Source organism: Microtus ochrogaster, linkage group LG3 (assembly GCF_000317375.1).
Source record: "Microtus ochrogaster isolate Prairie Vole_2 linkage group LG3, MicOch1.0, whole genome shotgun sequence".
Taxonomy (NCBI): Eukaryota; Metazoa; Chordata; class Mammalia; order Rodentia; family Cricetidae; genus Microtus; species Microtus ochrogaster.
In genome coordinates, this window is record NC_022029.1 from 23,689,671 (window position 1) to 23,712,824 (window position 23,154).

The 23,154-nt window shown below is 37.8% G+C and overlaps 1 protein-coding gene across 1 annotated transcript in view; it reads right to left on the reverse strand.

Annotated features, from left to right (window-relative positions):
• Positions 1 to 23,154, reverse strand: part of LOC101994029 (amine oxidase [flavin-containing] B-like) — a 113,408-nt gene that overhangs the window by 20,944 nt on the left and 69,310 nt on the right. Inside the window, exons 4-5 of the mRNA XM_026785846.1 lie at positions 2,739 to 2,843; positions 1,793 to 1,884 (exon numbers count right to left, since the gene is read on the reverse strand). Of these exons, the coding sequence (XP_026641647.1) occupies positions 1,793 to 1,884; positions 2,739 to 2,843 (197 nt within the window). The remainder of the gene's footprint in view (positions 1 to 1,792; positions 1,885 to 2,738; positions 2,844 to 23,154) is intronic.

Below are 23,154 nucleotides of genomic sequence, written 5' to 3' on the forward strand. Positions count from 1 at the left end.
TCCCTCCATTCCTTTCCCCTCCCCTTCAACCCTCTCCCATAGTCTCCATGCTCCCAATTTACTTAGGAGATCCAGCCTTTTTCTACTTCCTATTTAGATTAGATCCATGTTATGTTTCTCTTAGGGTCCTTATTGTTGTCTAGGTACTCTGGGATTATGAATTGTAGGCTTTTTTTCTTTGTTTTATGTCTAAAAGCCATTTATGGGTGAGTAGAAATGATATTTGTCTTTCTGGGTCTGGGTTACCTCACTCAATATGATGTTCTCTACTTTGAATAAGAATAGGCTAATTGTTTTGAGCGCTGTTACCTTTAAAGTCAGCAAATGATCTCATGTACATCTTGCTTAGTAATAATTAGAAAATGCCTCAATTCTTCTTTAAATAAATATCTCAACATTCTTTCTGTGAGTTGGCCACCAAAGGTATTCACTAACTGGAGGCTGAGGTCAAGGCTGTTGAAAGAATCTCAGGTCTCTATCAACTTAGAGAAACATAACTGATTCTATTGTGAAGGTGCCTGAAAGCTCTTTGAGGACAAAAGATCAACTAGAATTTATTAAAAACATTCCATAACAGAAGTTCCAGAACAGATATAGATTATCTTATTGGAAATCTACAAACTTTATAAATAAGCATAATTCTACTACAGCAAAAATATATTCTATTATAAATTATGTTCTCATATGAAGTTTTAAATGCCATAGTTCTTAAATGATACAATAACCATAAATTTTGTAGCACAAATGATCATTTCAGAATGGATTGTTTTACACAATATGTGCCTAATAATAATAATAATAATAATAATAATAATAATAATAATGATGATGATGATGATGCTGATGATGAAAGCTTTGAGGCAGTCAAAATATCCAACTGAAAAGTAATAGGTAAATGCAATGTACCATTCACTATTCACTAAATACATTGCAGTGAATGTCCTTTGTTTTTTATAAGGCATATTATAAATAATTTTATTTTCAGAGTTGGGATTGTATATCTCACCATTAATAATCTATGAAAGCCCACTTTTCTTTTTCTTTTTTAAAATTACTACACCGCTTGGCCAATAACTTAGGCTTCTTATTAACTAACTCTTACATGTTAAATTAAACCATTCCTATTAATTTGTATTTTATCACAAGGCTTGTGGTTTACAGGTAAAGTTCCCAGAAAGCCGACTTTTCTATGTGTTTAATATTATTTTTTAAACAACTAAGTATTCTTCTACAACATGATTTTAAAACTTTCTAGTTTATCCCATCTTTTGGATACCTTTTATTTTATCTAATCAGTCTTCGATTATTAGAGCTTCAGATCCTCCCTGAGGAGTGGATGGACAGTGGGGTTGGGGGAGCAGAAGGAGGGGAGGGAGAGGGATTTGTATGTAAAATTTTGTATTGTATTATAAAAGGTGTTTCAAATGCTTGTGCTCTCTATACTTAACCACCAGTGAGGAATACAAAACTATCCCTATGTCAACAACCTCAGGAGACTATTAAACCACCGGACTTTAAAATGTTCTAAGAAAAAAAATGGCTGATTCTGGTTTGTTCTGGGGACTTCATAGGGGAAATAGCAGCTTGGTGGCACAAAACTACATCGAAGGAGTAAAAATATCTATATTTAGAGGAAGACTTTGTTTCAGGATCTTTCATCTATTTACTTACTCAGTGGTATGGTTTTCGACATAAAACAGACACTTGATTGCCTCCTGCCTGTTAAATGGCATACCTAAATAAACGCCAAGGATTTTCACAATAAATGCTTTTGCCCAATGGGAAATCTTACTTTGTCCAGCAGATCTTATCGAGCAACTCTTTCATTGACATGTAGTCCCACTCTTCTGCAAGGGGTGCCTTCCAAGGAGCATCACTGGGAATCTACATTGAGATGCATTAAAGAAGAAAGAAAGACAATTTTCCATTCAACTAACTATTTGTACAACATTAAAGGATCTAACTTAAAGAAGAAAAAATTGAAAATTTAATTTTCCAAGTGCCCCTAATAGTTTCTCAAATAGCATAACTCTGTTTGTGTAACTCTTCTGTCACAAATCTATAGCACTCAATTTATAGTAACTTTCCTTTAGAATTAAGATATTTATCTTATAAAATATATCTACAATAAAATTTATTACACCATGAACAGCAATATACTAGCAATAACAAAACAATGTTTATAACAATGTATTGTAATAATCTATGTGAATGTTGTGTCTCTGGAGTTTTCTCTTTAATATTTTCCAACTGCAGTTGGCCATAGATAATTACAATCATGGAAATTGAAGCTACAGGTAAGAAGAATTAAGTTAATAGCTTACAGATATCACTCACAAATTCAACTCTTTAACTTGAATGAAAGAATTGCAGCTAACCATCTGGAAATCAGAATTTTCAGTTAAAGCTTCCATGTGTTTATTTGGGAGCTGCAAGTTTGGGTGTGATGGATAATCAAAGAACTGTCTATGTCCTGGGGGATTTTCTTAATCCCAGAAAGGCTTCAGGCTTCATACTTCTCAACTTGCTCAATAAGTGTATACAAATAGCAGTATTTTTGATAGCTCATTCTTTTAAACATAAGAAACAAATTAGTTCATTTATTTTACTGATGTGTATTGATTGTTAGTATGTGCTGGGCTCTATGTTATGCATGTGGGATGACCAATACTTTGTACCTTCTTTCTTCTGAAGAATAATGAAAAATACAATACATATGCAGCTTTAGGAAGTGTTACCTCATCACCCATCTCGTCCATTGTTCTCCAGAGGTTGTTATGATCTAGGTAGGTAATTGGATTCCATACTGCTGGGAATGGGCCTCTGAAGGGGTATGATTTTCCCTGTGAGATATAAAAATTTAGAAGAAAACATTTAAAACAGTGTAAATCTTGTTAAATCTGCTAAGTTGGCATTTTTGAAAATTATTTATTTTATTTTATGGGCACTGATGTTTTGTCATGGGTGTCAGTTTCCCTGGAATGGAATTACAGGCATCTGTGAGTAGCCAAGTGGGAGCTGGAAATTGAACATGGGTCCTCTGGAAGAGCAGTCAGTCAGTCAAGGACCTTCTTATGAGTGAGTAGTAACAATCTGGATGAACAAATTGGCAAACAAAGAACATACCAAGAACACCATGCTGAAGAATACACATGTATTTCTTCTGCATGAATTTGCTCAGTCCTCAGGGCCTTACATCTAAGCATATAATGATTTAGTTCAGCTGTATCCATAAAAGCAAATATGCTTTTAGAAGATGAGGGAAAGTTTCTTATAAACACAGGAAAGAGCTATTGTTGGATGACTCATTTAAAAAAATCTCAAAGTTTTAAGCTTCAAGGAATAATCAAGAGAGGAAGGAAATGGAAGTTTATAAGACTGCATAACCAAAGGCACTGCAAGAGATTTGGAGCTCAGGTTTGGCTATGCTATAAACAATCCCGCAATTATAACTGTTTTGAGTACTGTCCAAGACAGCCTGTCCTTCTGAAGAAATCATGAAAAGACATCAGAGTAACCCCATCTCACAAAGCGCCAACTTCCAAAGTCTAATTCTGGCTAGCATTTTTGTTTTGTCCTCAAAATAGCCCTGTGATGTAGCATGATAATTTTTTAAAGTATTGTGGGTTAAAAAGATAGAGCACAAATAATGACTGCTTTAAAATATTACAAATCTCAGGTGAAAGCTACTGGAATTTCCATTTACTCTACAGTAGCTGCATAGGTCAAAACTGTGTACATGTGTGTACTCATGTGTACCAATGTGCATGTGCATGTGTGGAAAGAGAATGGGGACTATCTGGCAATTGTCAGGAAATAATCATTAGTCTATATATAGACTGTTGACTAATACCAAAATCTCTATGATCAAAGAAAGTTAAATGAGTTTTCCAAAATAAGCACTATAACGCATGGGTTCCATCAGAGGGATTAAGGTATTTGGGAGAAAGGTACATTTTCCTCTGGGCTCCCCAAACAAAACAGTGAAGTAGACTTATAGGCAAATAGATGGTAGAAGTCCACAACAGCCCCAAGCTCTTTGAAAGATACTTCAGGGAATGTGGAAAACTGTGAGGAGGTAGGGAAGGTTGAATAGCAAAGATTATTAACTATGCTTGGTTTAAGTGTCACACACAGTTAAGCATATATGCATACACACACACTATTGTAAAAATTCTGGATGACAAGGAAGTTATGACACTTAGATATTTATGGTGCACAGCATTACTCTGTAGTAGAATACTTGCCTATCGTATACTGGGTTTGATCCCTAAAATTACAGGATGCAAAATTAAAACAAAGTAATCATTTATGGTTTTCATCAAGCAAAAATTAATCATGATTATAAATATTTCAACATGTTTATTTCACCCATTTATTCATTTATAAATTTGATGATTGAAGTATAGGTATCTAAGCAATTACTTTCTTGCTAGTTTTTAGCCTATTTTATATCCTAAACATGTTGTATGCCATTTCTTAAACCTTGTCAACCATATTTTTCTTGATAAATAGATTATATTTCATTATGTATGGAGACTAACCATAGTCAAACTGAGCTTAAAGGATTCTGCAGGGTTTCTGAAATGAACAGGGTAGAATTAGCTGTCTCCATTTTCCAACCATACATCCACATGATGGGATTTTTTTATATATTCCATCCCAAACAATATGTTTCAATGAATTAAATGTTAATGAAGGTACAATAACCCAGCTATTTTCCATGGAGCAGGATGCAAACAAGTTATGTAAAAATGTAAATACATGCTATCCACTCATATTTTTCATTTTAAAAAATTCTTAACTTTTTCTCATACAATATAATTTGAGCCTATTATATTTCCTCCTCCAATTTTCTAGATCCTCTCAACCTCCCCTAACTGCCCAACTTTATTCTCTCTTTCCCTCTCTCTGTCAAAAAAATCCCCCAAGCCAAAAACTGAAAAATAAACAACAACAAAAAGCTCACAAAAAGGGGGAAAATTACTTAACCAAACCCACTCAGAAATTTGAGTGCCTGCCCTGGAGTGTGGTTGATATTCCCACACAGATTTTCTTCCTTTGCAAGCAGATGTTAATTGGATACAGCTTCTTGTTTAGGGGTGAGACCCTGTGTTCACTCTCTCCTCCTAGTACTGGAATCCCATTTGCTTGAACCTGTGCAGGTCTTATGTGTGTTGTCATCGTGTCCTTGTATGCACATGCGTCAGTCCTGTTATATCTGGAAGACCCTGCTTCCTTTGTGTCACCCATGACCTCCAGATCTTACATCGTTCTTCATACTCACCTTGAGGCGACAGGTTTGGTTAAAAACATCCCATTTAGGGCTGAGTGCTACAAAGTCTCTCACCCTCTACACACTGTTGAGTTCTAGGCCTCTGTGCTACTTACAACCTTCTGCAAAAAGCTTCTCTTAAGAAGGTTGAGTGAATATGGCAGACAATGAGGGCTGCTGAGAAGCCAAGGACAATGGCACTGGGTTTTGATCCTACTTCTTGTTCTGGCTTTGTGGGGGCCTAGCCAGTTTGGATGTTCACCTTCCTAGACCAGGATGGAGGGGGGAGGACTTCGGACTTTCCACAGGGCAGGGAACCCTGACTGCTCTTCAGACTCGGGGGGGGGGGGGGGGGGGGGGGGGGGAGAGTGGGAGGAGTGGGAGGCTGGGAGGAGGCGGAAAATTTTTTTTTCTTTCTTAATAAAAAAAATATTAAAAAAAAGAAGGTTGAGTGAGGCTTTGATGTATGCATATAACAATATGTCATTAGGAGTCATTTTCTTGTTATTTTTTCTTTCGCAGAATAATAGTAGTAGGCTTTCCCCTAAGGCACATGACCTATCTAGTATCAGGTTCTTGGCCACTTTAGCAGGGTCATGTATGGGCTGCATCTCATGGAGTAGGCCTGAGTATAATTTTAGAAAGTACCTTGTTACTTCCCTGTTTCTGTTACTATTATACCAGTATATCTTGTATGCTGGTCATTGTTATAGGTCTCAGGGTTTGTAGCTGTGTGATACTAATGATAATTTTCTTACCCTGGTAGTGTGCACAGTACACAACAGCACCATAAGTCCTATTCAATAGTGGTGAAGCTTCTGGCTGGGTGCCAGCTTAATATCTCCATGTTAGATGACAAAAATCAGCTATATCTTCAGCACCAGGATTTGGAAAGTAACCAGTTGCTTTGTCAATAGTCTGTGATGTTTTGCAGATCCATAAAACCCCTTTGGCCAATGACTGATCAAGATGTAACCTATTCCTATCATGATGTAACCCATATAAATATGTGTGTATTTTATATATACATAAACATACATAAATATATGTATAAAAAACAGTTTGTAATAGAGTTATTGTGGTGACTTTAAGTGGATTAATAAATAGAGAATTCTGTTTCAATTTCTAATATAGCAGCTATAGAGCCAGAAAAACAAAAGCCAGTTGAGATTCTCGATAGTTTTAAAAAATACAAAAGTATGAGATAATTTGGGATAGAACCTCATGACAAGAGATAAAAGATGGCTTTTAAGAAGATAACAGAGCAGATTCAAAGTGGCTCTGAAATGTGATAGTCCTATGATTAAAGGGAGTTCTATGATTAAAGGAAAATGGGTAAAGATTTGCAAACTTCAGTTCTCTCTCTTTTTTAAGATTTATTTATTTTTTTTATGCCTATTTATATGCATAGCCCATAGAAGCAGATTTACAGACAATTATAAACCACCATGAGGGTATGCTCTGCAAGAATAGCAAATGTTCTTAACTGCTGAGGTATCTCTCCAGGCTCAGTTAATTTTATTGTATTGTGTATGCATATATATGTATGTATGTATGTATGTATGTATGTATGTATGTATGTAGTGGGACTGGAGCTGTAACTGCAAACTACAAGCACACTAGGCAGGTGTTGTACATGGAGCTATTGCAAACTCTTGTTCTCTTAACTTGAGGATCAGAATTACAATCTGTCTCTCACCTGTGTGTGGCAGGAAGCACTGAAGGTTATACACAGCACAAAGGATATGTACATACTAAATGACAGTGGCTGAGGGTTGTGTAGCATGATAAACTGTCATCTAAGTTATCTTATAAAACCATTCCAGGTTTTTTTAAGCTTATTTATTTTATGCATATGAACGCTCTATTTGCATGTATGACTTTATGTCAGAAGAGGGCATCAGATTTCACTAGAGGTGGTTGTGAGCAGCCACGTGGTTGCTAGGAATTGAACTCAGGACCTTTGGAAGAGTAGCACATGCTCTTAACTGTTGAGTCATCTCTCCAGCCTACCATTCCATGTTTTAAAAGTAATCTTCTTTGGGTTAATTCTGAGTGTCTGAATTCTGGGTATGAAAGATTAGATCAAATTTTATGGCAAACTTTGTGAAAGGAAGAAAAGAATTTGATATTCATATGGCTTTATTTTGGAGCCTATAAAGATTTGCCAGGCACTGGAAAACCATTTGAACTCTGCCTTCTGGAGCCTCTACTTTAGAGAAGCAGGTTTGTCTGGTGACACTAGAGTCAGTATCAAGGACCTGTGGGTCCTTCCCCATTTCCTTATCTTTGTTCTGGAGGGCCAGGCCTCATATTTCTATCAACTTTCCATTGCCTTCTTGTTGTCAATTCTAATGTCAGTCACTACCAGCAGGAGTAAGTGGCTTCATTCTTCTTAGATCAGTCTCCTAAAGGATGGACAAAATGTCACCTCAAATGTTCATGGGAACCTTGCCTTCTTGGCTGTGGAAGCCTAGGTTAGTTATTTGTCTTTCTATGGTATTGCCACTTTTATACATATCAATTAGGCTATTCTTAGGACATACCCATTTAAAGAATCAAGCTTTCTTTCCTTTTGATCTATAGTTTCAGTGTGAGAGAAGAGAAACATAATCTTTCCCATGGGGTAAGACATGCAAACTGTACATGAAAAAATATTTTTCTTCCTCTGTTGACATGCTGGCTTTGCTGACCGAATTCATATTTATTAACACCCAACCAGACATTGAGATTCTCTTTTGATAGCATCAACACATAGAGTAGATGTGGTTTTTAAAATCTGCCATCAGCATCCCAGCATATAAAAAGACTGACATTGCTTAAGTAGGGAAAGATGGGAAAGATAGAGCTGCAAAAAGCAGGTCAGGCACTATAGAAATAATAGTGATAACCATGACAACAGCTAACACGGGGCTTTCTCTGCACAGGCCTCTTAACTGGACTTCACCCAAGTTTTGTGCACCTCACAATGACGCTAGGAGTCAGGCACAATATTGACCATTAGATACAGCAAAACAGAGCCAGAGAGATGTGAAACAATTATTTGGTGTTCTCATAACTAAGTAGCAGCAAGATTTTAATTAACGTAATCAAAGGCCAATGCCTTTGATCATGAACTTCTCAACATTTTAACTATTTAGTACAGCTTGACAGGTATGAGCTAATAGTTTTGAGTAAATTATTTAGTTTAATTTTTATATCAACTCAGCGAATAACAGTATATAAATAGGGTGTTCCATTTTGGAGATCAGTCCCAAGGATGGGCTTAGTAATTTGTCCAAGGTTGTGTAGTTTATATCTGGTAGGATCAGAATAAACTTGTGATTTATGCATCTTTTTTTATGTCAGTGCTGAGGATAGAACCCAGGTCCTGGAGCATGCCAAGTAAACCTCTACTATTGAGCTACATCTCCAGTCCTCAAACTCATTTTGAAAGTTTTCATGGTGCATGACTGACATATTGATAAATTGCTTATAAGAGTAATAGAGTTCAGGAGTCTGATCGTGAGCAACATCTCAGGTGATTTATAGAAGGTCTCTGGGGGAATTTAATCCAGGAATCACTTCAGATTCTTACAAGCCAGGCAGGAGTTAATGATCAGCTGAATGACTGGCCAGATCATTTCTATGCTGTTTTTCCTCTTTCAGCAAAATTCCAGTCTAGCTCATGCTCAAATGGTTGCCACACCAACTTCATTTGCCCAATAAGAACGCCCAATGTTCCTGGCAGTGTTGCAGGTGCTGGATAAACAGCAGACAAAAATCCCTTCTCTTTCACAAGTTTCTATTCTAGTAGGTGCTCAGGAAATAAATGAACCAAAAGGACAATAAGAAAACCATGTAGTGGATTAGAAAGGAAAACACTACGAAGTCAGCAAGAGTAAGGAGGACAAACAGGAAGTTCTGGCAGCTTGGGGTTGGGCGCAATTTTCAATAAGGTAGTGAGAGAAGATGTCCCTGAGGGAATGTTGAGATGGGGTAGAGTGCTCCAGGCAGCACAGATTCTGAGACGGAAGGATGGATGGAGTTAAAGTACTGGGCACAGAAAGAAGCTAGCCCAGCTCTCCTTTTTTCCTCCAACAGAAATGTTCCCGTGCTCTCTGTAACAAATCCAAGATTGTTGAAAAACTGATTTTCAAGGTGGCCAGAAGATGGTGAATGTCAAAAAAAAAAAGTGGTTGCCTTTGCACTTGGACAGGCACCTTCCCTGATCTTAGTGGGACATTTTGATGGCATCTTTCAGCCAATATTCTTTACCTTCTCATATCCAGTGGGAGATGCAAACAACATGCCAGGCCTACATCTTAAGATTCAGTTTCATGAAGAGGTCTCCAAAAATTATCTTGCCAAAACCAGTGTTTGCCCAGAATATTCATTTGGGTCCCTACCATACTTGTTCATGCTATTTTGACATTGCTGTCTGGATGCTGACTCTCTTCTGTCTCCAGACACTTAAGGAAAGGAATGCTCCCAAAAGAGTACTATATATTCAGCTGAAGATCAATAATCATTGAAGACAGGGATGGATGGATCCGGTAGGTGGAAGATGAATGACTGGTTGAGTGTAATTCTGCAGAAGAGGAATCTTTCAGCATCTAAGGCAGCAGAATGACTTTTGTAAACAAAATCACAATTTCTCAAGGAGTATGACTCAGTGGAAAAACACTTGCCTACCCTGTGAGAGTTCTTAAATATGACCTTCACCATCATTCCCCAAATTTACTTTTTTTCTGAAAAAAATTTTAAAGCAGAAGTCTGAAAATTGTAACTACTTCTCAAAGGAACTTCTCGTGTCATTTTTGCCTGCGGTATCTGTTTAGAATACACCTGCTGAGGAAGGCAAGGCAAGTCTGAGTTCTACAGGAAGGAGTCTTAAATTAGACTGCTGACTTCAGAGAATAAGATTGTGTTCCCAAGGGATACCCTGAATCCTTTGATGCTTGAATCAGACACTTCCAGTCCTATCACGTAGCAAACCACCAAGACAGACTGCCAATACTGAGAGGCTGTTTCAAAGCTGAATAATGGTCACAGATACAAACCACAAAGCAGAATAATGGTCACAGATACAAACCACAAAGCAGAATAATGGTCACAGATACAAACCACTTTCCTGTGCCACCTTTTCACTCTTTTTCATTTGTAAAGACTTAAATGTTTATTTGATCAAATGGCATAGGCATAAAATATTTTAATAAATATCATCTCTTTGTTTAGACCATGTAGTTTTTTAGAATCCCCAATATATGAAGCAACAAGCACCATTTTAACAACTTGCGGAGTAATCTAGCCCTGGATAAAGTGCTTTTCAACAATAGAGACAGCAAATTAACAGTGTTAGACTGTTCAGGTGAAATTAGTGGCTAAAAAACAAAACAAAACAAAACCGACTACACAATCAAATATCAAAGACAGTAAGAAATTTAAAACCTTAGAGAAATGGCTCTTACCCTTTTCAGTGACAAGGACTCCAGTGAAAATCTGTTCAAGGCCATGGAATCTCTTTAGGACACTGAACACACACAAATACACACACACACACACACACACACACACACTCACACACACACACACAGGAGAGTGAGAGAGGAAGAGATATTATTCTGCATCTAATACTAAGGGAAAGGTGCTTGAAGCTCATTTGTGGTCTACTAAGCCCCACTTTTGACCCCTTAGAATTCAGATCATATTCATAACTGTGAGCTAGAGGTATAAATGTGAGAGAGTGGTTGTGAAGAACACATGAAATCCCAGGATCTAGCCTCAGAACTTCTGCAAATAAGAAGTCATAAAGAACCAGAAAACACTAGGTGGTAGTGGTGCATACCATTAATCCCAGCACTCAGGGGTGGGAGGGCAGAGGCAGGCAAACCTCTGTGAGTTGGAGGCCAGCCTGGTCTGCAGAGTGAGTTTCAGGACAGCTGGGGTTACAAAAAGAAAGCTAGTCTCTAAAATCAAAACAAAGCATAAATGAAATGAGACAAACAAACAAGTAGAACCCAGGCAAAATCAATCAATGGTGACTGAGGTCAGCACAGTGGTTATGCTAGCACCAAGATGAAGAGTCTGAAGAAGTATGAAGAGGTTTCTGGGGAATGCCAGCACTCTGTTTCCAGTTCTGCATGCTATATTCTTGGGGTTTGAACATTAATCAAACTTCTCACTTACATTTTGTCTTCTTTTCTGTGTGTATGTTGTATATTTGCAGAAGTCCACATACTTTGAATAGGTTAAACCCCACTGACTTGTTCCAGTTTAGTGGATGAGTTATATGATATCTGAATTACTATCAGTGGAACTATTGCCGAGGAGGGTCAGCATCTGATGAAACAGGTCTGGAATCTCTTTTAAAGTACCCATTCATTGACCACTGGATTAGAAAAGGTTTTCAGCTTTCATTTTCATTCATCCTGTTGTGAAGGAACCAAGATTCTTGTTCAACCTCATGCCCTAGGATAGCCATCAGGCCACTAGCCAAGGTGCTTGACCATGAAAGAGATGTTCTATATTCATATTGGTTGTAGGCAGCTGCCTCAGAAAGAAAAGGGAGTTTTAAATCGTATTCCTATTGGGATCCCAGCGGCACTGGCTATAGAATGGTCCCCATTGTCTATGGCACAGGCATTGCATATGTACCATGCCAGGCTGTTGGTGCTGAGGTTACCTTGAGAAAATAGTTCTATGTTCTGAGGGTCTGCAATGGGCTGATCATGTGTTTGAGGTCTCCCAGTAGAAGATGCTTATTTGTTAAGTTTCATGGAAGCTAAGAGGCTTCCACACCCTTGGCAATGGTCATCAGTGAGTCTAGGATCTTCCAGTCTGTTATCTCTTCCTTATAAGTGCTCTCTTTCTCTCCATTTCTCTCTCTCAATTACCCCCTCTTTTTCTCTCTATCTTCTCTCTCCCCTTCTCCTGAAATGGCTTTATTGAGAAATATGTGAATTTTATTGATCCACTCTGCTTCTCCCTAACATCCCCACACCAACTTCACTTTTCCTGCCTTACAATATTTATCCAACTGCTCTGTAAAATCATAGATGACCTGAAATAAGTTGCTTAGATGAAAAAAATCACCCTTGATTCATCTACAGTTTCCCAACCTCACACGCAATCAGTTCTACATTTCAAATATATCAAAAAGGCAGACACTTCTCAGCTTTTTCCCTTTGAGTGCCCAGATCAAGGCCACTATCAGCTTTGACCTATGATACTGTATTAGCTTTCAAAAATTCTCTCCCACTTTCTACTGTTAGTGCCAAGAGTTTCCAAGAATATCCATTCTAGAACTCATACTGAAATTTAGCTTCCACCGTAGTGGTATTCAGGGGTGGTGTCTTAGTTGAGCATGGTGGTGCATATCTATGCCTCCAGCACATAGGTCAAGTAAATATAGGAGGATAACTACAAGTCTGAGTCTGGTCTACACAGCCAGCTTAAGACCAGCCAGGGACACCAGTGAAACGTTCTCTCATAAGTATAAAAGAAAGAAAAGGAAGAAGGAGGAGGGAAAAAAAGGAAGAAGAGAACTGAACTTTTAAGCTGTGATTAGGCCAATGGAAGTGGGTTGGAAATAACAATAGTGAGTTCTGATCAAAAGGATGAGTTCTTTTTTATTTTTTTCTGTCTCATGTGTGCTTGCTTCTCCTTCTGCTGTGCCTTAATGTAGCACAGAGACTATCACTTCATGTTGGTGTCATTTCCCTGGACTCCCCACACTGTGGAAGTAAAAGTCAAATAATACCCTTCTATTCTGTATAAATGCCCCAGTCTACAATACCCTGTGACCACAGCATGAACTAGACAAAGACAGTGCGATATGATTAGTAAGCCTTTGGAGAAGCAGCTTGCCCACTATCTCCCAGTTAACGAGTTGGTTTCAAATTCAAATTTGATTAAAGTCATGCTACCTTTCAAGGGGTCTGAAAAAGCATGGGATAAAACCGGACTTGCTGAACATAGCAGATAATGAGGACTACTGAGAACTCAAGAACAATGGCAATGGGTTTTTGATCCTACTGCACGTACTGGCTTTGGGGGAGCCTAGGCAGTTTGGATGCTCACCTTACTAGACCTGGATGGAGGTGGGTGGGTTTTGGGCTTCCCACAGGTCAGGGAACCCTGATTGCTCTTTGAGCTGATGAGGGAGGGGGACTTGATCGGGGGAGGGGGAGGTAAATGGGAGGCGGTGGTGGGGAGGAGGCAGAAATCTTTAATAAATAAATAAATTAAAAAAAGAATCCTATACAGATCAAGGAATAATTATCCAATTGAAGCTAACACCAGGCCTGAAAAGTGACCTTAGTGACAGCGCACTTGCTTAGTGTGCACAGTGTTCAGGGTTCCTCCCGCAACATGAACCTAAAAGCTCACATCACAATTTTTTTTTTTTTTTTTTTTGGTTTTTTGAGACAGGGTTTCTCTGTGGCTTTGGAGCCTGTCCTGGAACTAGCTCTGTAGACCAGGCTGGTCTCGAACTCACAGAGATCCGCCTGCCTCTGCCTCCTGAGTGCTGGGATTAAAGGCGTGCGCCACCATCGCCCGGCCTCACATCACATTTTACTAAGTGATGAAGAGGATGTCTTACTGATAGGATTGGACAGGTGTAGGAGAAATATTATCCAGTGCTACTTGTAATGTACTATTTCTTCTTGTGTAAAGCTAAAAAAGTATTAATGACAAGATGTTAAACAAGCATGACACAGCATTCTGTAGATATAGAGATGAAATAGGACATAGCACCAAGCTCAAGGAGTTCTGAAGTCTAGGCAGAAGGGCAGTTTAAACAAACAGAATTGTGATGCTGTATTTGGTCTGGTTTCATAGCTTCACCTTCATGTCTAACCCGAAACCAGATAACAGAGAAAGCAAAGTCATTACTAAATGAAGTTTGGCCTGGAACTATTGGAGTTTACTTCTCAAGAGTTCAGTCATGGCGACTTTAATGAGTTCTTCCAGGGCGTCCCTCATTCCTGAAACTTCCAGGAGTGCTTCTGGTAGGCAATTCTGCCCCTTAGCTCTCTGCAGAGGTTTTCTCCAGCTGCAGAAAATCCATTTTGCAAGCCATGTTGCATCTTCTGGGCAGCTCACTTCCAGTGACTGGGGAATGTGAATGTACAAAGGTATTGCACTTTGGGATCACTCAGGAAAGTTCTGCAACCTCATCCCGTCCTCAGACTTCCTTGCATGGTCAGCTGAGATCTGCATTGCAGTCACATAAGAAGTCTGACTTCTTCTTTCACTCACTCTGCTACTTCTGCTTTTCTCTCCTCTTCATAGCTGTTACTCCCCAAAGCCCTCCCTAACAAGACTCCTATACTTGAACTTGATTTTCCTTCTCTTCACCTGCCATTCATCGGTACTGGGACAGCAGGAAGTTAGCAATGCCTTCAGAAATCTCCATCCCATGGATCTGGGATAACTCAGACCACATTATACACTTTGGGAACCAGGCCTATTGGGACCTCATTTTACTTGTCTAAGAGACTTTCTGCAGAGGTACAAACCAAGATGACAATTCACTTTATGAGTTAGAAGATTCCTTCTAGGAAGTTTGATGCCTTAAAATAAGATCTACATGTCAAAGTATGCATTGATCACAGAAAAAAGTCTGGGTGGTGCCCACAGGAGCTTTGCTGCTATGAACATTTATTATTAGTATGGAAATTGTGTTGATTTAAGGGATATTAAGAAATAAGAAAATTTGGGACAATAAGATAAGCCCAGGACAGGTCCTGATTAAAAGATCATGCTGAAGATTTGCAGAGAAATTATGCTGGGTAAACCTGGAAATGATATTGTGTCTGAGATGAAAAGGATATCTCAGACCTATCTGCCTATGTGAAAGAATTATTTTCAGGAGAGTGTCTAAAAAGTTCACTATTTTTGATTGATGTTTCTGCTTTAAAAATATCACTGTTTCAAAAGAGCAGTCACAGCAAGAAAATAAGTGAAATGAGAAGCAAAGTTTGTGCTATCTTACTATAAAAAAAAGCTCAGGGCAATCAAGCTATAAATAGCAAAGATTTCTTCTTTTCAGAGTTGGGGAGACTTCAGTACAGGGTCAATCAAACCTGTGTTGAGACAGCAGTTATGGCAGGAATGTGTGGTTGAATAGAACCAAACACATCGTGGCTATAGGGGGAGTAAAATAAATGAAGAGGAGCTGGGCTCCAGCTATATCCTTCAAATGCCCACTCAAATGTCTGAAAGACCTCTTGATACATGCCATCTACTAAGGCCTCTCCTACTGTGCAGTTCCGATACAAAATTTATATATTAAAGGCTTCATTTCCTTAGAAGCAATGTTCAGGGATTGGGTTTTTGATAGTTATTGGATCATGAAAGCTCTCATTTCATCAATGGGTCAATTCACTGATAAATTTGCACTTTGATGACCTTGCTTGGGTTGAAGAGAAACTTAGAAAGAGGGGCTGGATGGAGGAAGTAGTTCACTGGGACAGGTGATAGATGAGTAAATATTGTGTCTAGCTTCTTTCTCTTGAAGTATCTCTGCTTTCAGGCCACCATGATTTAAAACACTTTACTGTGGCACATGCTCTCTGTGATGATATTGTACCTTATCTGGTATGGTAATGCCTTTATTATCATTTTCAACTATCTCACAAATTTCTTCTTTAAGCTTCTATGAATTTTGCTCAGAAAGTCTGTCATTATACTAGTATTTATTTGATCAGTATCTTTTGGAACCACTAAAATTTATATTTAAATTTGACAACATCGCAAATGCCATTCTTATGTGCTGTTCCAACTTAGAAATTATTTATTGATGTTACCTCATATAGTGACCTTGAATTCCAAGGTAGGTCACAGGGTGTAACTAACTCCTGCAGACTTTCACGGTCTTTCAGCAGTAGCCATCATATGATATAAAAAGGCAGGCTAGTCTAAGAATAATTTCAAAGTGGTCATCTTCAAAATTATTGAATGACTTCTGAGCACATCCCTTCTTCACAGGCATTGTGCTGGTTAGTTTTATGTCAACTAGACACAAGTTAAAGTCATCTAAAAGAAAGGAACCTCAATAGAGAAAATGCCTCCATAAAATCTGACTGTGAGGCATTTTCTTAGTGATTCATGCAGGAGGGCTCAGTGGTGTCACCATGGGCTAGTGGTCCCAAGTTCTCTAAAAAAAAAGCAGGCTTAGCAACCTATGATGCATGCACAAGTCAGTAAAGAACACCCCTCCATGGCCTCTGCACCAGCTCCTGCCTCTAGGTTCTTGCCCTGTTCATGTTCCTGTCCTGACTTCTTCAGTGGTGAAATGGAAGTAGAAGTGGGAGCCAAATAAAGCCTTGCCTCCCCACCTTGCTTTGGCCATGGTGTTTCATCACAGCAATTAGTCAATAATCCCACTAACACAGGTATAGACATCAATTTGTACAGCTTCAGAGAAGGAGAACAGAGTGGGATCCCCAGAGTCCTTACATTACCAGTGAATGAGAGGAAATAACAAAACCAATTGTAATGATGCAAACTTTTTAACCATGCTGAATTTCACATGTATGAGAATCTCAGAGGTTCAATCCCCATTGAAATATAAGACAATCATATTTCAGTGGCTTATTGTTTAAATTCCTTCATGAAGAAAGAGAACAAGCTCTTTGAAGGAAAGATTATGTATTCCTATTCTAAATATGTCCAAAGGAAAGAACAGAATGGTGGCTGGTGGGACTCATCACCCATGAAAAAGATATATGTAAACATGTACATGTATTTAACAGATACAGAAGCATAGAGAATTCACTGGCACCTGTAGGAACTGTCGTAAAATTTTACTTTGGAAACAAAAGTCAGCCAGGTGTAGTGGCACACTCCTGTAATTCCAGCACTTATGAGGAAGAGGTAGACAGAGTTCTGTGAGTTCAAGGCCAGCTTGATCTACACTGAGAATTTCAAGGTAACCAGAACTACATACACACAGAAACCCTATCTCAGAAAGAAGAAAGAAAATGAGAGTCAGATCGCATTACTTCTATCCTTCAAACCTTTGAGAGGCTTCCCACACCACCCATCATACAGGCCAAAGTTTTAAGTAGTGTAGTCAACTCTCTATGTATGCAAGTTCCACATCTGTGTGGAGGGTGTCAATCAATCACAGAGGTGAGCACTTTTAAATCACATCTGTACTGAATTATAAATAAGGTTTTGTTTCTTGTCATAATTCAGTATAAGTATTTGTATACTATTTCCACTGATAAAGTATTCTACATCATCTAGAGACTGTTTAAAGCATATAAGAGGGTGTGGGTGCATTATATACAATCTATTTTAGGGACTTGGGCATCAGTGGATTATGATATACATAAAGGAAGATCATTCTATAATTGATTCCCTGCATATGTCAAAGGTCAACAATATACTTTCCTTACATGACTTTAGTGGTTAACACAATGTAAATATCCTATAAATAATTGTACTATTGTATTGAGTATTATAAGTATTCTAGTATCAAACGCCATGGGTCATCATGATAAATGTAATTACCTACTCACTGGGTCCTCCATCATTTAAGTGTGACAGCTCTCAGGCCTTACATCAAAGTGCTAGAACCTGTGCATACTGTGCTTAATAACTCTGTTCTGGAAAAGATTCCAAGCTTGACATTGTCAATGAAATATTGATACCATGCAAATCCTACAGATGACAGCAAGATTTTTTGTTTTGTTTTGCTTTGCTTTGCTTGAGAATGGTTTAAAAGCAAGCAATTGTTTCTTTTTCTCAACTCTTTTTTTAACTTCTCTGAGTACACAGGCTTCTTACTCTCCCCAAACATTTGTCAGATGCCAGCTTCCAGGCTTCGAATTTGTCATTCATCCTCTCTGGCTGGAATATTTCAGTCCAGACAACCATGTTTTCTTCTTTTGCCTTTTTGAGGTTTGTTTGAATTGTTAACAACTTGGTGAGGCTCTTTCTGCATTCCCTACTGAGCATCACATTCCCCTCCCCCATTCTCTTCCGTCTCTGCTGCCTCCTAACTCATATAGAATGCTTGGGTGTCCATGAGTGCACACACATATATGCTAACCTTTTACACATTTTTTTCACTATATGTTACTCTTGATATGGTATTATCTTATGCATGTTTATAGGCATTTATAACATCTGGCTGAAAATTCAAATCCTTATTAGAAATCATTAATTGTTGTTGCCATGGGAAAATAATGAAATTAAAGGAAAAGTCTTTTGCATAATTCAACAACTTGATGCATAACTGAATTTTAACTCCAAAATACCCTTGAAAAATCAACTCAAAGGCTTATTAGAGTTAAGAGTTATCAAATTAAGTGGCAACTTTTAAAAAAACTCTTTAGACAAATATGAGTTTTTGGTATATCTACATTAAATTATGAATGTTCATATTTTATACCATTTTTCATTTTATACTTAAGCTTTTTCTTTCTAAAGTGCTAGGATTAGAATTTAGAGTCTTGAACATGCTAGGTACATCACCACTACATGCATATTTTAATGCCTTCTAATAATTTTTATGTATTTTATTGATTAATTGCATGTCTTTACTTGTTAACAGAAAAACTCCATGAGGATAGACGGTTTGACATATTTTGTTCATCTGTGTATTTGCAATTTATTTATAACTTAAATGTTCAGGAAGAAGATAGCATTTACTTGTGAGATTTGGAGGAGAACTGTAGCCTAAATGTTAAACTAAACAACCTATATAGTTCTTTGACATCTTGTAGTGCTAGATTTTTTATGACTTGAATACTGCAGTTGTCTCCAAAGAGCAATGCCAAATCAAGATCTGCCTAAACATGCTCTGAAAGGAACTGGCTTACAGAAAGACAGAGACACATTCTTTCTACTAGTTGTGCAAGAATCAATTACTTATACCCTACTAAGTATCATGTTCCGGTGAAAATTCTGGAGGTATAGCAATGGATGAAATAATAATGATAATATTTGCATGTATATTTTATATATAATAAAATATACATAAGGACAAATATATAAAAAATTTAACAATATGGTTGCCTAAATACAACCTGCATAGTGATAACATCAATTGACACGTCAAAATGTATGGAGGAAATCTCAGAATGTCTCATTCCTAGATGAAGAGCTACTGACAATCAATGGTTGCTAAAAGAGGGAGGAACATTCTTTCCAGGGACAAGATCTGATAGCTTACCCAATTCCAAGTGGTCATCTCTAAAGATATGTACATAGGAAGAACATTAAAGGTGTTCAGCATGTTCTATTTCTGTATTCACATGTGTACACACACAACAACAACAACTAAAGAAAAGAGCCTGAAGGAGTGGGAGGCATGGGAAGAGTTTGAGGGAGAATGTGGTAGAAGTTATACAAATACAGTAGTCTTGTGTAAAACTCTTTAAAACTAATAATGAAATAAATGTTTAAGTATGTAAAGGTTGGTTAAGTTTAGTGGGTAAAAGCACTTACTTATTAGGCCTGGTGACCTAAGTTTGATTCCCGGGGGGCCAATGATGGATAGAAAGAACTGACTTCAACAACAACCTCTTATCTCCACATACATACTGTGGCATGTACACCAATATATACATATATACATCCCTCTAGACAAATATAAATTAATATTTTTCTTTAAAAAGAAAGAAATATTTATGTGGAAACACACACATATTTTTAAATTTTGGTTCTTGCCTACTGGAACTTGTACCAAGAGAGAGCAGATGAGAGACAAATATGTGTATTTATGTAGGTGTGTGTGTGTGTGTGTGTGTGTGTGTGTGTGTGTATGTGTGTGTATACACATATATATTTATATGTACATACACATGTGTATACATTTATATGTATGTATGTATATACACACATATATTTATCTTCAGTTTTTTCTGTTTTTAGCCTCATCTACTTTTCTTTTTATGTGCATGCTCCATGTGCTTGCAGTGCCCATAGAAGCCAGAAGAGGGAGAGAGATCCCTTGAAACTAGAAATACAGGTAGTTATGACCCAGAACCTAACCAAGTCCTCTGCAAGTGTTGAGAACACTATTAATAATGGAGCCATCTTTCCTGGTCCCTATTTCAAGTTTTTTAAAATGCCACTTAATGACAAAACAATAAAGCAGAAAAGACATGTTAGTCAGCTTTTTGTCCTGAGCTCAGTGATATCCTGGATGAATCCTCATTCTAACACTTACCTAAGCTTGAAGATCTGAACTAGATCACATAAATGTTTTGTGCCTCAACACCCTTATTGGAAAGGATGGTTGATAATAACCATCTGACCTTTAAATATTAGTGATTTAAGGCATATGCAATGCTTAGAATGGTGCATTACAAATAGTAAAACCTCAAAATACATCAGTTATTGTGTGTATTAAATTCAATTTTGAACTGAATCTTTACCGACTGTTAAATACACATTTCTTTTTACCCAGTAGCCTATATTACAGGTGGCTAGGCATTGTGCTTTTTTCTAGTTTCCACACGGAAAGGTGTCCTGAGCATCTTCCCTTAATATTTGCCAACTTTAAAAAGGAGGAAGCAGTGAAGGTCAGCAGTACACACACCTCTATCTCTGTGCAGCAGTTTCACCCAGGACTGTGCAAGCAACATGCATGCTGTGGGAGAAAGTGACAAGAGCCCCACCTTCTCTCAAACTTGCAGCTTATTGGCCTTCTCCCAGGCCATATTTAAGAAAATCAACATGGATAGCACTTTGGGTCTGTTATGTTTTCTCCTGAGTTGGTCACAGTCAGGAACAAGCTATCACACACATTAAGATATTGGCCCTATGTGAAAGCTATTTATGCTCATTATAAAAGTTTTCTCTTCAATTTCTTGAGTCCTTCAAGGTTTGGGGAACCAGTCAATACCTTCATTTTACAGCTGTCTTTCTGGTTACTTCACCTTCATTAAGTTCCAACTTACATGCACCAAAGTCATAGGGACATGCCATAACCTATACATACAGGAGAGTATTCTCAAAGTGAATGGATTCTAATCTGCCCTTAGGAAGCAACAGGAATACAAGGAATTTCATTTTGATTTACTTCCGACTTCATTGTGATGCCAGATGTTTGCAGCTACAGCATAAGTAATTTGTGATGTAATATAAGACCTATATTGTGAGAACTAAGATTTATAGTGATGCTTTAATTTTTAAAGATGGATTAGGAATGTTTTTTAAAAAATACATGAGCCAGACAGTAGTGTCACACACCTTTAATCCCAACACTTGGGAAGCAGAGGCAGATGGATCTCTGTGAGTTCGAGACCAGCCTGGTCTACAAGAGCTAGTTCCAGGACAGGCCCCAAAGCTACAGAGAAACCGTGTCTTGAAAATTTTTTTTTAAAAAGTGGATTACACTAAACCCCTAAGGCATCAGTTTTCTAATTCGGTAGCCACTAGACACATGATGAGCATGTGGTGTGTGATTGATTCAAACAGTACATATTATAAAGTGACTAAACATCGGTTTTTACAAAGGTTGTTACAAAATAGAATGCAAAATGTAGCATTAATGATGATTTATATTGATTACATTAAAAGGTTGAGAAGATAGATTTTAGATATATTGGATGCAATATGATACATTATTATTTTTAATACTTAGTACAATAAGAGTTAGTGAAAAAGAGACCATGAGCTTGATGGAGAGTAGGGATGACTTATGGGAGGGTTTGAAGGAAGTAAAGAGAAGGGAGAAATGTTGTAGCTGTATATCAAAAATTAAAAAAAACATGAAAATTGTATGTGTACTGGTGTTTTGCCTTCATTTATGTCTTTCTACCACACTCTTGTCTGGTGTTGACAGACAACAGAAGAATGATTCAGATCCCATGGAAAGAGAGTTACAGATAGCTGTGAGCCACCATGTAGGGGCTGAAAATCGAACCTGGGTCCTCTGGAAGAACAGCCAGTGCTCTTAACCACTAAACTACCTCTCCAGCCCCATGTAAGATGTATTATTAAAATCTACTTGATCTTTATTTTTCATCTGTTATTGTGACTTCTAGGAAACTTGAAATTGCTTATGTGAATAGATTTTATTTTAGACTGGACAAGACAGTTTTGAGCTATTTGAAATGAGATTTCAAATTATATATATGACAAAAAAAGCGAAATGAATGTATTTCGGTACCCTGAACTCAGTTCCATAAGAATAAGAATATTGGCAATGACTGGCCCTGGCAACCTCAGGAAAGGTTTGCAACTTTGCTAATCATAATCAAATTCTATTCTAATCTAAAAAAATTAGATCAAAATGGAAAGAAATTTAGAAGTTAAGCACAACCAAAAAGGGGCATTTTGTTTATTTTCTATGATTACTTTAGCCTGGGCATGTGAGTTTGCCTGCAGCCAAATGCTGATCTCCTAGACTACTCTTAGCTCAAGAAACAAACAGAGGAAGGAAGACTGAATTTAAAGCGTCAGCCCCCAGTTCAGTGTCCAAGAAGCTTACAAAAATATTTTTAGGGCCTGTTTTACTTCCAAAAGGAATTTGAAAATCTTGGTTCTACCTGATGTCTCATACTTGATGTCAAGAATTAGAAAAGTGTGTTTTCCAGGCTGGATAGATGACTCAGAAGTTAAGATAACACATTGCTCTCTCAGAGTAGTTTAGTTTTCAACATCTTAAATAGGCAGCTGACAACCACTGGTAACTCTGGAGGATTTGATGTCCTCTTCTGGAGTCTATGGAAAATAAATATTTTAAAAGTGAATTTTTCAAAGAAAACCAAATTGCTGGGCGGTGGTGGTGCACGCCTTTAATCCCAGCACTCGGGAGGCAGAGGCAGGCGGATCTCTGTGAGTTCGAGAACAGCCTGGTCTACAAGAGCTAGTTCCAGGACAGGCTCCAAAGCCACAGAGAAACCCTGTCTTGAAAAACCAAAAAAAAAGAA